Raw genomic sequence first — 14,463 nt, forward strand, 5'->3', positions numbered from 1 at the left:
TCGTTTTGAGTTACCTTAGTAAGGAGACAGAATTTCATACACTTCTTTCCTTACAATGCTTTCAAAACAATATCAATATAAACAAATCACGACTGAATAATCAACATATATTATGTACGGAATAACTTAGTACCCGGCTAGTTATTCGGCTTTTAAGAAGCAATTTTTGACGACTGCAGATCCGTGATTTGTATCCACTAAGTCTCGAGTCTGTATTAGGGATGACGCACAATCGCTTATCAGGCAACAGTATACAGTAAGGTAACAGATATGTTGTAGATAAAATACTAATTGATGATTTCATGTATAAGATATAAAAATATATTATGTGTATGAACTACATAATTTGATTAAGGAAAACACTCGAGTTAGTTACAATGATAAACTTGAAGCTATTTATCAGTTGATTATAAATATTTACAAAAACATGCCGAAATTACCCAGTGGTAAGAAAACGTGTAACTGAACTGATGATTGCAGGTTCAAACCTAGGCATTTATCACTGAATTTTCATATGCTTTATAGAGTTTATAATTGAAGGGGAACATCGAGAGTAAACCTGCTTGTGTCAAATTTTAATTCCTGCCACTTGCGTAACCAACCCGCATTTGAGAAACGTGGTGGAGTACCTTCCCAAACCTCTTCTCTAAAGGAAAGGGAAGAGCAGTGGGACGCATACAGTCTGTACGTAAAAAAAAAATTGGCTTTTTGTTTAAAAAAACGTTACGAAAACGAAAATTAAATACAGCTAAAAATATATAAAATATTACATTCTAACTTTTGTCCATCAAATGAGCTTCAAGCCGCACAAAAACTGTAGTTCAACACTAAAATGGTCTGACATTTTGTATCAAACGTAAAATGGGGATTTTTTTTGTGGACATTGCTCTTTACTTTTGAAGTTCTAGAAAGGTCTTTCACCTTCATAGGTCAGATTAACATGCAGGGAGAATATAAATTTGTATGTATGGTCAATATTTTTGAGCAGTGGAAGTTCATTAATTAGTTCTTAATTTAGCCGGTTTCCTAGTGCGCAAGTAAATTCCAACAATTGTCGTTTGAGAAACACGATTAGTGGATTAACTATGATTTTCGGTAGTGTTTTGACCCCATAGTTAGAGAAAACATAGCTGTTTGAATCACTACATATCAATCTAAGACGGAAAACATTAATCTTACGCTATTAAAACACACAAGCAAATTGAAATTTAATATTTTTCTTTCGACTAAATTCTAAGTAGCCCCAAATTAATAGTCTTAACTCTTTGTAATATCTAACGCACTGAGTTATTGTCGCTGAAATATCTTTCAATAGTTACTTTTGGAAATCTCTACATGCGAAACAGCGCCGGTGCGTACTCATACACTACCATAAACGTGCTTCACACGCACCCAATTGCTTTCGCCATATTTTCTGCTACGGTGCTGTAATTTCGCAAACGCAATCCCACATAATAATTTTACAAAGAAACGTATTTCCCAGATGAAAACGTGGGCTCTGTTCCATTTTATGTACAGAAAACAGTTAACCAGCAACAAAGGTCATCATTCCGCTTACTGTAGGCAGACCGATCGCGATTTTTTAGTTAGCAGTGTAACGTTCACCACTCAAATTTGAATTGCTTTAATTGATCAATATTAGAAAGATAACAACATTAGAAAGATAACAAAATTAGAAAGATAAGATAAAATGGTTTGGTATTTAAACTAAGTTTTTTCATTGAACAACTCAGTACTGCTTCCAACATGAAATTCCTACTTGTCGTCGTTGGCCTGGCCCTGGCTGTCGCAGCCGAGGAGAAGATCTTCTCAGACTACCATGAGGAGATTGGTATCAAAGAAGCTGCACGTATCAAGTTCGCTGAGGACGCTCAGGACTTCGACGGCTCCAGGATTGTTGGAGGACAACTATCAGCTCTCGGCGCACACCCTCACTTGGTTTGTAATTTTTTAATATGGTGAATGTAATTATTCAAGGGATTCTCTTTTAGTTTCGTATTTTAACGGAGAGCAATCTTTTAGGGCGGTCTGGTCATCACACTGACTGACGGCAGACAGTCCGTCTGCGGATCTTCCCTTCTCTCCAACACCAGATTGGTGACTGCTGCTCACTGCTGGAGGCACGGCTCAACCCAAGCTCGTCAATTCACCGTCGTCCTCGGCTCCATCCGTCTCTTCTCCGGCGGTCTTCGCGTTAACACTAACAACGTCCAGGTGCACGCCAGCTACAACCAGCAGACTCTTTCCAACGATATTGCCATCATAGTCACCGGCCACATCGGTTACACCAGTAAGCAAACACTTTATTACCTCGTAGTCGCATAAATACATATAACTGTACCGTAGTTAATTATGTTACCCTATGTTTTAGACGCCATCCAACCTATTGCTATCGCCACCGGCAGCAACAACTACGTCGGCACCTGGGCCACAGCCGCCGGATTCGGTAGAACCAGTGACAGTAAGTTACAGCGGCCATTCTCAGTCCAAATGCTTTACATTTGAGAATAAAACAATTTAGTAATTCTGAAATGTCCATTCCTCAGCCGCCGGTATCAGCACCAACCAGGCTAAGAGCCACGTTAACTTGCAAGTAATCACCAACGCCGTGTGCGCCAACACTTTCGGATCCAGTGTCATTGTCTCCTCCACCCTGTGTACCGCCACCACCGGTGGTCAGAGCACCTGCGGCGGTGACTCCGGCGGTCCTCTCGCCATCGGCAGCGGAAACAGCCGCACCCTGGTCAGTGTTTTGTTCTTTACTTGAAATGCGTCTCGACGTCAGAACATAAGTGAATCACGTAAACTTTTTTGAAGTTGTATCCTGAGACCGTCATCTTATATCGCGTTCTTTTTCTCCACAGATCGGTATCACCTCCTTCGGCTCCGCCGCCGGCTGCTCCCGAGGCTTCCCCGCCGGTTTCGCCAGAGTGACCTCATTCGCCTCCTGGATCAACGCCCGTCTATAATAAGCGTACCGCTTGTATTGAAAATACAAGACTGTTGGATTTATTTCCAGCATATGCTTAGTAATGAAAGTTATGTTTAAGTGCCATTGGGCAACAAATAAAAAATATTAAAATTAAAAGCAATTTATTTTATCCTCGGGAAAAGGCGACCATTTTAGTACGCGGCATAATATGAAATGTTGCCCAGAAATTACTTATATAAGTGAGGTGAATAATAACAAATAAAATAATAAAAATAATTCTCGAATGTTCTGAAATGGGAGATGAAAACGTTTATAGACAGTTGTAGCAGTATTTTTGTTATTCTAATGCTTATAAAAAAATTGTTGAGTTTCTATATAATGGTTCCGAATCCAACAAATCTCAATCTCAATCCAAACCAGTCAATCAAAATATACTTCATTCATTCTTGAGAGCACTTTTAATCGCCATTTTACATAAGAGAATTGAATTTTGAAGCTACCACCGATAATAATTAGTACTGTAGAGCAGCGTTTCCCATTTGCCGGGTCGCGACCCGGTACCGGGCCATCAAAATAAAATACCGGGTCGCAACATTCCTTGTTTAAAAAATAATACCTACTATCTTGTCGTCAAGAATACACAAATTAGCTCATCAAGCAATAACTTTTTTAATGCCTTTTGTCACAACTTACAAATGTGAAGCTGAGTTTTCAACACTAGTTTACCTTAAAAATAAATACAGAAACCGACTTGAAGCGGAACCAGACTTTAGAATAAAACTGTCATCATTTTCCGCGAACTTGGATTCTTTGGTCAAAAATAAGCAACAGTTACACTCTTCGCACTAAATTTTTTTGTGATTAAATAGACTATACCAAAATATTATGTTCCTAGTATCAATAAAATATTTTTACTATTAATAAATGTGTCTTATTTAATCTTAACGGAACCAGCTTGGGTTTAAAAGTATTCAGTGGGTCACGAAAGGGCTGTGGGAAAATTACCGGGCCATGGTAGAACAAATTTTGGGAAACACTGCTGTAGAGTATATCGTGTACAATCGAGCACGCAGCTTGTCTATAATTATAATAAATCTGTAGGGAGGTCAATTCTGTCCATGAAATATTTTTCCAAAATAACTATCAGAGGTTGAAAACAGGTCGATACTGATGGCAAAAATGCAATCAGTAAAAATTTTTGTCCGTCTGTCTGTCCGTATAACCGTTATAGAAATAAAATCTACTCGACGGATTTTAACGAAACTTGGTACAATTATTTTTCATACTCCTGAGCTGGTTATACTATATTTTTCATCACGCTATAGTCAATAGGAGCAGAGCAGTGAAGGGAAATGTCGGGAAAACGGGAGAAGTTACTCCATATTTTAAGCTTCCGTCGCGTGTATAACCTTAACGTTTATAGTTACATAGAAATGGTGTATTACGGAAATGTTCTGCTTAAAATTATATAAAAATATCCCATGACAGTCTTTATCTATCTTTTATGGTTGACTTACAATACGACGTGACACTCCCAATAGCTTAGTAGTTCGTAGCTTTCTGATTATATTTGTCTATTCCTGCGTTTATAACACTCTCGATCATACTAAATAAAATCTCCAGTTTCTGGATACTTATTCCATGGACAAAGTAGAAAAAGATTGATCTTCGATGCATGGTCAGTACCACAACTAATCGAGAAAATATCGCTAAATTTAGGATTATGCTTTATGAAAATAAATGTTTAGTTAAAGATTTTAAAACTGCCTTAGATGGAAAAACAACAAATTATTTAAAGTCATTATCAATGCAGATAGAACGCCATTGAATGCAGAGCATGAAAGGCGTTTTAATGTTGCCGTAGCTCCTGAAGTCACAGCTGTAGTTGTCGGTACAGAAATTACAAAACGGGGTATTGTTATGACTAAGTGATACAAAAACAATCAAGATGTCGCTGAAACACATCAATCGTATGACAATTATTACCATTATCCAATGATGTTTATGCGAGCAGAAAATGGATATCATCTCGGACTGTAACAAAATATTCTCACGACAGGCACTATGACATCGAAGAGTTAGTTGTATGGATTTTTTGCGTACCGTATAATGATTCGAGATAATCAATCTAACCATATTCTGAAGTGTCGTGAACTGTTTTAACAATTCATTGTTCACGCTATGGTCGAGAACGAACGATTAAACTATATTCGATACAACCAATCAAAACTCTGAGCCGAAGAGTACATTTATTTACGAGATAAAATATCGAATGATCAAGTAGCTACTGATATTAGACAAAGATCTTCGTACAGTGGAAGTCCAAGACATATGCACGAATATGCTCAGAATGCTTTGACGTACTTTCGCAAGTATTGACAAGGTTGTAAATGTAACATCTGTATTCGAAGAACCGAGTAAAAGAAGACATGTTGGTTTGATGCAAACTTTTACAGACTATAGAAATTTAATTAAAAATTTCATCGTACCTATATGACATCGTATAAGTTTATGGGTGTTATGACCAATCTGGTCTGGCCTATCGAGAACATAATTGAAGAAGATGAAATAGATGACGAATATTATTTTTTTTTTTTAAGAAGATAGATCTCGCATGTTCTTTTTATTTTTATTTGTTTCATTATTATTTGTACATTGTTGGTCAGTAATTAATTACAAAATAGCTAGTTGTAAAATAATTTCGTCGACTTTTTTTGGAGGTGATTGAACGTTTCCAATTCCAATAAAGTGTACTAGAGTGTACCGACATTTTATCAATCCTTTCTTGCATACATAATGTAAAAATCTTAATCATCAATATAATATACATATGCGTCCTTATATTATGAAAGGAAAAATAACTAATTTCATCATTAATTAATATTTTTATAAAACAAAAAACTAAATTACTCTCAATGTCCCTGTACGGGAAATCTTAAACATGATTTCCAGCCCAGACTAACAATACAGAATTTACATTTGTGTTAATATAATCTATTTCGTGCTCAACAGTGCAGAATATTCTTTTAAACACGTTTTTCATTTCTATTGAAATTTGCCACGTGTGGATCGACCTACGTACATTGAAGTAGCTTTGCGGAATTAGGGCCAAAACTTCACCCTAAAGGAAGAGATTGACCCAGCAGCAGTTCATGTAGAGGCTGTTAGTTTATTTACTTGTATACTCAATCATTATACGCTACAAGAGGCAGCTCCACCCCAGTTTTTGAACATGTTCTTTGAGTGTTCTTCCAGTCGTGTTGTTACTTTTTATGTGTGTTTTTAGATTTTTTGAATGTGTCTCGTTATATATGCCATTTATCATCAATATTCAACGTCACATGATTCTGATCATCATCAGATATTTTTATTCTACCTCTTTCCTATTTCCTATTCTTTCGGCACAAACAATGACGTGATATAAGTATGCCAGTGTCACTACAAATTTACAAACACAAGGGACATGACAACTTAGTTCCCAAGGTCGGTGGTGCATTTGAGATGTAGAGATTATATCTTTAAAATAAAACTAAGAAATTTGATGCGGTTTTTAAAAGATAGTTTGATTCAAGTGGAAGGTCTATACAGGGTTATTGGTAATTCGACGTACATCCGTTAGGAGGTGATAGGGGTGACTATTTGCAATAATTTTAATCCCCATATGTTTAGCCCAAAAGTGAACCATTTTGGAGTTATCACGTTTTTTAGGCGTTTTTCATTATTTTTAATAAGCGAGTCCTCTCTAAAAAACTAAAACTCTACAACAGAGCACAGTATACACTGCATTTTCTACAGTGCATCATGCAGGATTCTATCCCTACTATCATTGTCCTCACGAAGAGATCCCTTCCAGATCCAAGATAACACAATTATTACAATACGAATTTTCAAAAAATAACCCTCCTTTCGAAAAAAATTTTGTAATAATATCTTTTTCCGTTTTCCATTTTTAAATTTGGGCTGATAATTATTGTTTAAATATTGACAAATATCCAGTGTTTATTCGTTTTTATAAATCAGGAGATAACAATAGATTTTTATTAATATTTTTTTCTAAATAAATTTTTGAAGTTGCATTTTTGACAAATTTTGAAAAATTTTCGATAACAGTCCATCGTTCAACTTTCCAAAAAGAAAAATCTCTAAGACTACCAATAAGATATGAAAAATGGGGGCTCCCCAGGAACTTTGTATCCAAAATTAAATCCAAGAATTTGTTGGAAATAAACGCTTTAAGATCATTATTGTCTATTTTCAAATGTAGCCATTATTTTAACATTTGGCATTGTAAAGGCCACATTTTTTATTATTCATACACGATACATAATCCACTAAATTGTCAATCACTCAATTGTCACCCACACAAAGAAATATTAAGACAGCTAGATAAACAATAACATTCGTACTATATATAATATCCACTTTTCGAATATTTCGAAATAAACTACAGCTAGACATAAAATACTTAATAGACATAAATCCTCAGAAGGGTGCTGCTAGCGCACTGACTTATTATCGCTGAAATATATTCCAATCATAACTTTGGGAAATCCCAATATTCGGAACAGCGTAGGCGCGTTCTCGTGCACTGCCATAAACGTGCTTCACACGCGCCCAATGTTTTCGCTGCGCTCTCTGCTACGGTGCTGTAATCTCGTTTCGCGCGAAGGCAATACTACTCAATAAAAACTACACATTTTCCTAACGAAAACGAGCGTATATATATTCATATACAATAATCCACGTTATATAGGGACCCTTGCTAACCTGCAACAAAAGGCATCATTCTGGTCACGGTAGGCGGGTACGGATCGCAACGTTTTAGCGACAGTGTGACGTTCGTCTCTCAAATTTGAATTGCTTTAATTGATCACTGTTAGAGCGATAACAATATTAGTGAGATAAGATTAAATTGTTTGGTATTTAAACTATGCTCTTTCACTGAACAACTCAGTACTACTTCCAACATGAAATTCCTGCTTGTCGTCGTTGGCCTGGCCCTGGCTGTCGCAGCCGAGGAGAAGATCTTCTCCGACTACCATGAGGAGATCGGTATCCCAGAAGCTGCACGCATCAAGCTCGCTGAGGCGGCTCAGGACTTCGACGGCTCCAGGATCGTGGGTGGACAACAGTCCTCTCTCGGCGCACACCCTCACTTGGTTTGAAATTTCTTAATATGGTGAATAGCAATTCAAGGCTTTCTCTTTTTGTTTCGTATTTTAATGAAGAGTAATCTTTTAGGGCGGTCTGGTCATCACACTGACTGACAACAGACAGTCCGTCTGCGGATCTTCCCTTCTCACCAACACCAGGCTGGTGACTGCTGCTCACTGCTGGAGGCACGGCTCAACCCAAGCTCGTCAATTCACCGTCGTCCTCGGCTCCGTCTTGCTCTTCTCCGGCGGTCTTCGCGTCAACACCAACAATGTCCAGGTGCACGCCAGCTACAACCAGCAGACTCTTGCCAACGATGTTGCCATCATAGTCACCGGCCACATCGGCTACACCAGTAAGCGATCACTTTATTACTTCGTAGTCCATATCAGCTGTAATATTATATTCATCATGTCCACATCGCATGAACACACATAACTGTACCGTAGCTAATCGTGTACCCCACACTCTAGACAACATCAACCGTATCGCCATCGCCACCGGCAGCAACAACTACGTCGGCACCTGGGCCACAGCCGCCGGATTCGGTAGAACCAGTGACAGTAAGTTACAACGGCCATTATCAGTCCAAATGTTTTACGTTTCAGAATGAAACCATTAAGTAACTCTGAAATGTCCATTCCTCAGCCGCCGGTATCAGTACCAGCCAGTCTAAGAGACACGTCAACATGCAAGTAATCACCAACGCCGTGTGCGCCAACACTTTCGGAAACAGCGTCATCATCTCCTCCACCCTGTGTACCGCCACCACCGGCGGTCAGAGCACATGCGGCGGTGACTCCGGCGGTCCTCTCGCCATCGGCAGCGGAAACAGCCGCACCCTGGTCAGTGTTTTGTTCTTTACTTGAAATGCGTCTCGACGTCAGAACAAGCGCATAAGTGTATCACGTAAACTTTTTTGGAATCGTATCCCGAGATCGTCATCTCACATCGCGTTCTCTTTCTCCACAGATCGGTATCACCTCCTTCGGCTCCGCCGCCGGCTGCTCCCGAGGCTTCCCCGCCGGTTTCGCCAGAGTGACCTCATTCGCCTCCTGGATCAACGCCCGTCTATAATAAGCGTACCGCTTGTATTGAAAATACCAGACTTGGATTTATTTCCACCATATGCTAAGAAATGAAAATTATGTTTAAGTGCCATTGGATAATAAATAAAATATATTAAAAATAAAAGGAATTTATTTTACTCAAGGGTGACGGGTGATATACCTTTAGTACGGGGCATGGGCCGCCTCACATATACAATAGTTCACTCATTTAATCATTTCTAGGGATGTAAACAACGAACAAATCAGTTTTTACGATATTTATTTACCACCATCGAAAAAGCTGTAATCGACCTCACTAAAAAACCTTTGTTATAGTGATAATATATGTAGTACATCATATGACATCACATCAAATTTACAAAATTTCATTAAATACAGTAAGAAATTCTGTCGAAAACAAAGTCGCTTTCTATATCCCTATATCTTTAAAATTACATAACGGATTTTGATGCGGTTTTTTTAGACAGTGTGATTCAAGGGGAAGGTTTATGTATATAATACATGCACAATATAGTAAATAAACACTGTTAATTTTAGAAGTTTACAGTGTACTGTCGATAATAAACAAATTCTGTAGTATATTTAGTATCAGTATAGCACCCGTGCGAAGCCGGGGCGGGTCGCTAGCATTTTCATAAAACAAACAACATGTACAATTAATACTTTTAAGAACTGATTCTACCGCTGCTCCTGATTGAACGGGTGTATTTTGAATGAAATCTTAAACGATGATTGGGGGGTCCAACCCAGACTAACCGTACAGAATTTACATTGGTGTTTGTAATCTATTTCGTGCTCAACAGTGCAGGATATTCTTTTAAACACGTGTCTTATTTCTATGGAAGTCTGCCACGTGTGTATCGACCAACGTACATTGATCGTACGTTCCATTTTTTTATGGAATAGGTTGGCGGACGAGCATATGGGCCTCCTGATGGTAACTGGTCACCATCACCCATAGACAACGACGCCGTAAGAAATATTAACTATTCCTTACATCGTCAATGCGCCACCAACCTTGGGAACTAATATGCTATGTCTCTCGTGCCTGTAGTTCTTTACACTGGCTCACTCACCCTTCAAACCGGAACACAACAATACTGCATACTGTTGTTTAGGGGTAGAATATCTGATGAGTGGGTGGTACCTGTCTACCCAGGCGGGCTCGCACAAAGCCCTACCACCGAGTAAACTGAATGATCTGGAGGCACTGCAGTGCCCCAGCCAAGTCTCAAGCAAAACGGGCACGGCCGTACCATTTCTTCTCGAATCGATTCGCGACTGTTTCCCCCCCCCCCCCCCCCCCTTATATCTTCGACGAGAAGAAAGCTAGGAGTTTTGGTGAATAATAGTAGGCATTAGAACAAGCTTAAGTTTGAAATTACATACCAATTGAATTAATAGTTTAGGAGTTACAGACGATCAAAGTTACACCATTTTGTCACTCACTGATTCACTGACCGATCATCAAAAATCTAAGATACTTCTAGAAGACTAAGAAACTTCAAATTTTGCACCAAGACAGGTCATTAACATATAAAGGAAAAAATATAAAAACATTAAGAGACGGTAGAAAACAATTTTATGTTTGCGGTTAGGCAAGAACATTGTGTATGGATTTTGACTGCACTGTTAACTTTGTTCGTTGTTTAAGTTCAATTGGATGAATACATACATGGAATAGAAAAGAATAATCTCACCAAAAACAAACCATACATGAGTTAGGGGCTGAGCCTGAACAATGCAGTGATGGATATAGGTTCTTCAGTTTTTACCTGTGGTCAAGCACGAGTATGTACGTGACTCTTTCAAGAGTGACTAGTTTAGATTGATTACATTTAATAAATGTGAATTTTCGTAGTATTAAAGCTAAGGAGACAGCAATAGCTGAATATAATCGACTCCGAAGTATATATCGCCCAGACTTGTCTACCTTAGAAGTAACGAAGCCTTAGAGAAGAAACAAAAGAGAGTCACTATAATTATAGTATAAAGAAAACTATTGATATAATTACTAAATGTTGATTTATAACTACAAAATAATTTGAATAGGACTTGGCTTCTATGAGATTTCAAAACTTTGGCGATGGAAAGACTGCATAGTTAGACTTGGCATTTTTTTACATTTAATGTCTTTAGTGGGATTATACGCTACAATTGGCAGCTCCAGCCAGTTTTTGAACATGTTCTTTGAATAATGTACTTGTTGATACTTTTTTATGTGTACTTTTAGATTTTTTTGAATGTGTGTCGTTGTTATATATGACATTTATCATTAATATTCAATGATGGCACATCACTCTGGTCATCATCAGATATCTTTAATTCTACCTCTTTCCTATTTCCTATTCTTTCGGCTGAAACAATGACGTGATACAAGTGCGCCAGTGTAACTATAGATTTGCAAACACAAGGGACGCAAGTTGCAAGTTGGTGGTGCATTTGAAATGTAGAGATTTCACTACATTTGATGCGGTTTTTAATAGACAAATTATCTAGATAGATTCAAGTGGAAGGTTTATGTATAATACATGCACAATATAGAAGATAAACTGTGTTAATTTGAGAGATTTTAAAGTAACGTCGTTAATATTAGACCGGAATATGATGACACAAAATTGTACATGTAATTAAAATATTGTAATTTTTACCAGTATGGCGGTTCTTCAGTTGTTTAATTACGTAAAGGCAGAAAGGAAAATGATGGTCATAGCACTCGCAAAGGCGGCCCAATCGCGTGGGCCTTAATCGAACGCGTCGGATAAATAACGAGTGTCGAACGATTTGTTGCTTGTATTTTCAGATAGTCTAAAAAAAAGGAAGTAGGCGGTAGAGTAATGCCATAATTCTCGGGTGTGACTTACATCATACCAACGCGAGTTCTTTTATTTAAATAAAAAAATTCAACCATTTGTTCAAAATCACCTTGGCATACTTTTCCGATAGTTCCCAATGGCCGTCATACCACAGCAAAAGAGTATAGCCATACTGGTACAAATGACCTAATATTTTGTGTTATCATCACAGACATAAATCTTCAGAAGGGTGCTGCTAGCGTACTGTAATAACTTTGGGAAATCCCAATATTCGGAACAGCGTAGGCGCGTTCTCGTGCACTGCCATAAACGTGCTTCACACGCGCCCAATGTTTTCGCTGCGCTCTCTGCTACGGTGCTGCAATCTCGTTTCGCGCGAAGGCAATATTGCTGAATAAAAGCTACACATTTTCCTAATGAAAACGAGCGTTTTGTTCATATACAATAATCCACGTTATATACGGACCCTTGCTAACCTGCAACAAAAGGCATCATTCCGCTCACGGTAGGCACGTATGGTTCGCAACGTTTTCGCGACAGTGTGACGTTAGCCTCTCAAATTTGAATTGCTTTAATTGATCACTGTTAGAGCGATAACAATATTAGTGAGATAAGATTAAATTCTTTGGTATTTAAACTATGCTCTTTCACTGAACAACTCAGTACTGCTTCCAACATGAAATTCCTGCTTGTCGTCGTTGGCCTGGCCCTGGCTGTCGCAGCCGAGGAGAAGATCTTCTCCGACTACCATGAGGAGATCGGTATCCCCGAAGCTGCACGCATCAAGCTCGCTGAGGCGGCTCAGGACTTCGACGGCTCCAGGATCGTGGGTGGACAACAATCCTCCCTCGGCGCACACCCTCACTTGGTTTGTAATTTCTTAATATGGTGAATCGCAAATATTCAAGACATTCAGTCTCTTTTTGTTTCGTATTTTAATGAAGAGCAATCTTTTAGGGCGGTCTGGTCATCACACTGACTGACAACAGACAGTCCGTCTGCGGATCTTCCCTTCTCACCAACACCAGGCTGGTGACTGCTGCTCACTGCTGGAGGCACGGCTCAACCCAAGCTCGTCAATTCACCGTCGTCCTCGGCTCCGTCTTGCTCTTCTCCGGCGGTCTTCGCGTCAACACCAACAACGTCCAGGTGCACGCCAGCTACAACCAGCAGACTCTTGCCAACGATGTTGCCATCATAGTCACCGGCCACATCGGCTACACCAGTAAGCGATTATATTCATGACATCGCATGAGCACGTATAACTGTATCGTAGCTAATCGTGTAACCCCACACTCTAGACAACATCAACCGCATCGCCATCGCCACCGGCAGCAACAACTACGTCGGCACCTGGGCCACAGCCGCCGGATTCGGTAGAACCAGTGACAGTAAGTTACAACGGCCATTATCAGTCCAAATGCTTTACATTTGAGAATGAAACCATTAAGTAACTCTGAAATGTCCATTCCTCAGCCGCCGGTATCAGTACCAGCCAGTCTAAGAGACACGTCAACATGCAAGTAATCACCAACGCCGTGTGCGCCAACACTTTCGGAAACAGCGTCATCATCTCCTCCACCCTGTGTACCGCCACCACCGGCGGTCAGAGCACATGCGGCGGTGACTCCGGCGGTCCTCTCGCCATCGGCAGCGGAAACAGCCGCACCCTGGTCAGTGTTTTGTTCTTTACTTGAAATGCGTCTCGACGTCAGAACAAGCGCATAAGTGAATCACGTGAACTTTTTTGAAGTTGTATCCTGAGATCGTCATCTCACATCGCGTTCTCTTTCTCCACAGATCGGTATCACCTCCTTCGGCTCCGCCGCCGGCTGCTCCCGAGGCTTCCCCGCCGGTTTCGCCAGAGTGACCTCATTCGCCTCCTGGATCAACGCCCGTCTATAATAAGCGTACCGCTTGTATTGAAAATACCAGACTTGGATTTATTTCCACCATATGCTAAGAAATGAAAATTATGTTTAAGTGCCATTGGATAATAAATAAAAAATATTAAAAATAAAAGGAATTTATTTTACTCAAGAGTGACGGGTGATATAGCTTTAGTACGGGGAATGGGCCGCCTCACATATACAATAGTTCACTCATTTAATCATTTCTAGGGATATAAACAACGAACAAATCAGTGTTTACGATATTTATTTACCACCATCGAAAAAGCTGTAATCGACCTCACTAAAAAAACTTTGTTATACTGATAATATATGTATACATCATATGACATCACATCACATTCACAAAATTTCATTAAAGTCAGTAAGAAGTTCTGTACCATATCACTACATATACAAATATGAACTAAAACTAGTTACTGTATAAATCTTGACCGCGTGGAATGGTGGCAAGAATGCTAGCAGCATTTCCCCGTTGAATCGCAATTCCGATCCTCTGGGCAAAAAACGAACCAGCCCTCCTGTCACCAGTGGAGGCAATGAGGCGAGGTGTTATACTTTTGATGAAGCTTTTTGCACCA

General features: G+C 39.3%; 4 protein-coding genes across 5 annotated transcripts in view; 3 read left to right on the forward strand and 1 right to left on the reverse strand.

Moving 5' to 3' along the window:
- The window catches only part of LOC124536692 (Golgi-specific brefeldin A-resistance guanine nucleotide exchange factor 1), a 154,142-nt gene that overhangs the window by 36,188 nt on the left and 103,491 nt on the right, over positions 1 to 14,463 (reverse strand). The gene's annotated exons all lie outside the window — the stretch shown is intronic.
- LOC124536681 (collagenase-like) lies at positions 1,732 to 13,714 on the forward strand. 2 transcript variants are annotated; one of them, XM_047113241.1, is made up of 5 exons: positions 1,732 to 1,938; positions 2,023 to 2,290; positions 2,372 to 2,461; positions 2,547 to 2,788; positions 13,691 to 13,714. In XM_047113241.1, the coding sequence occupies exons 1-4, from the start codon at positions 1,747 to 1,749 to the stop codon at positions 2,765 to 2,767; spliced, it is 771 nt and encodes a 256-aa protein (XP_046969197.1). In that variant the 5' UTR covers positions 1,732 to 1,746; the 3' UTR covers positions 2,768 to 2,788; positions 13,691 to 13,714. The 2 variants fall into 2 exon arrangements, with proteins under 2 accessions (XP_046969197.1, XP_046969196.1); XM_047113240.1 differs by lacking the exon at positions 13,691 to 13,714 and adding an exon at positions 2,865 to 2,993 and having other exon boundaries at positions 2,547 to 2,743.
- LOC124536675 (collagenase-like) lies at positions 7,875 to 9,255 on the forward strand. The gene is made up of 5 exons (XM_047113233.1): positions 7,875 to 8,091; positions 8,174 to 8,441; positions 8,560 to 8,649; positions 8,735 to 8,931; positions 9,059 to 9,255. The coding sequence occupies exons 1-5, from the start codon at positions 7,900 to 7,902 to the stop codon at positions 9,161 to 9,163; spliced, it is 852 nt and encodes a 283-aa protein (XP_046969189.1). The 5' UTR covers positions 7,875 to 7,899; the 3' UTR covers positions 9,164 to 9,255.
- On the forward strand, positions 12,637 to 13,989 carry LOC124536677 (collagenase-like). Its single transcript, XM_047113235.1, has 5 exons — positions 12,637 to 12,840; positions 12,930 to 13,197; positions 13,274 to 13,363; positions 13,449 to 13,645; positions 13,773 to 13,989. The coding sequence occupies exons 1-5, from the start codon at positions 12,649 to 12,651 to the stop codon at positions 13,875 to 13,877; spliced, it is 852 nt and encodes a 283-aa protein (XP_046969191.1). The 5' UTR covers positions 12,637 to 12,648; the 3' UTR covers positions 13,878 to 13,989.

Source organism: Vanessa cardui, chromosome 17 (genome assembly GCF_905220365.1).
Source record: "Vanessa cardui chromosome 17, ilVanCard2.1, whole genome shotgun sequence".
Lineage (NCBI taxonomy): Eukaryota > Metazoa > Arthropoda > Insecta > Lepidoptera > Nymphalidae > Vanessa > Vanessa cardui.

Excerpts from the sequence above, each read along its gene's own strand:
- LOC124536675 (XM_047113233.1), top strand. The coding sequence starts at position 7,900 with ATGAAATTCCTGCTTGTCGTCGTTGGCCTGGCCCTGGCTGTCGCAGCC. Across the intron at positions 8,442-8,559 it reads CGGCCACATCGGCTACACCA|ACAACATCAACCGTATCGCC; the intron begins GTAAGCGATCAC and ends CCCACACTCTAG. Across the intron at positions 8,650-8,734 it reads ATTCGGTAGAACCAGTGACA|CCGCCGGTATCAGTACCAGC; the intron begins GTAAGTTACAAC and ends TCCATTCCTCAG.
- LOC124536677 (XM_047113235.1), top strand. The coding sequence starts at position 12,649 with ATGAAATTCCTGCTTGTCGTCGTTGGCCTGGCCCTGGCTGTCGCAGCC. Across the intron at positions 12,841-12,929 it reads TCGGCGCACACCCTCACTTG|GGCGGTCTGGTCATCACACT; the intron begins GTTTGTAATTTC and ends GCAATCTTTTAG. Across the intron at positions 13,646-13,772 it reads GCGGAAACAGCCGCACCCTG|ATCGGTATCACCTCCTTCGG; the intron begins GTCAGTGTTTTG and ends CTTTCTCCACAG.
- LOC124536681 (XM_047113240.1), top strand. The coding sequence starts at position 1,747 with ATGAAATTCCTACTTGTCGTCGTTGGCCTGGCCCTGGCTGTCGCAGCC. Across the intron at positions 1,939-2,022 it reads TCGGCGCACACCCTCACTTG|GGCGGTCTGGTCATCACACT; the intron begins GTTTGTAATTTT and ends GCAATCTTTTAG. Across the intron at positions 2,291-2,371 it reads CGGCCACATCGGTTACACCA|ACGCCATCCAACCTATTGCT; the intron begins GTAAGCAAACAC and ends CCTATGTTTTAG.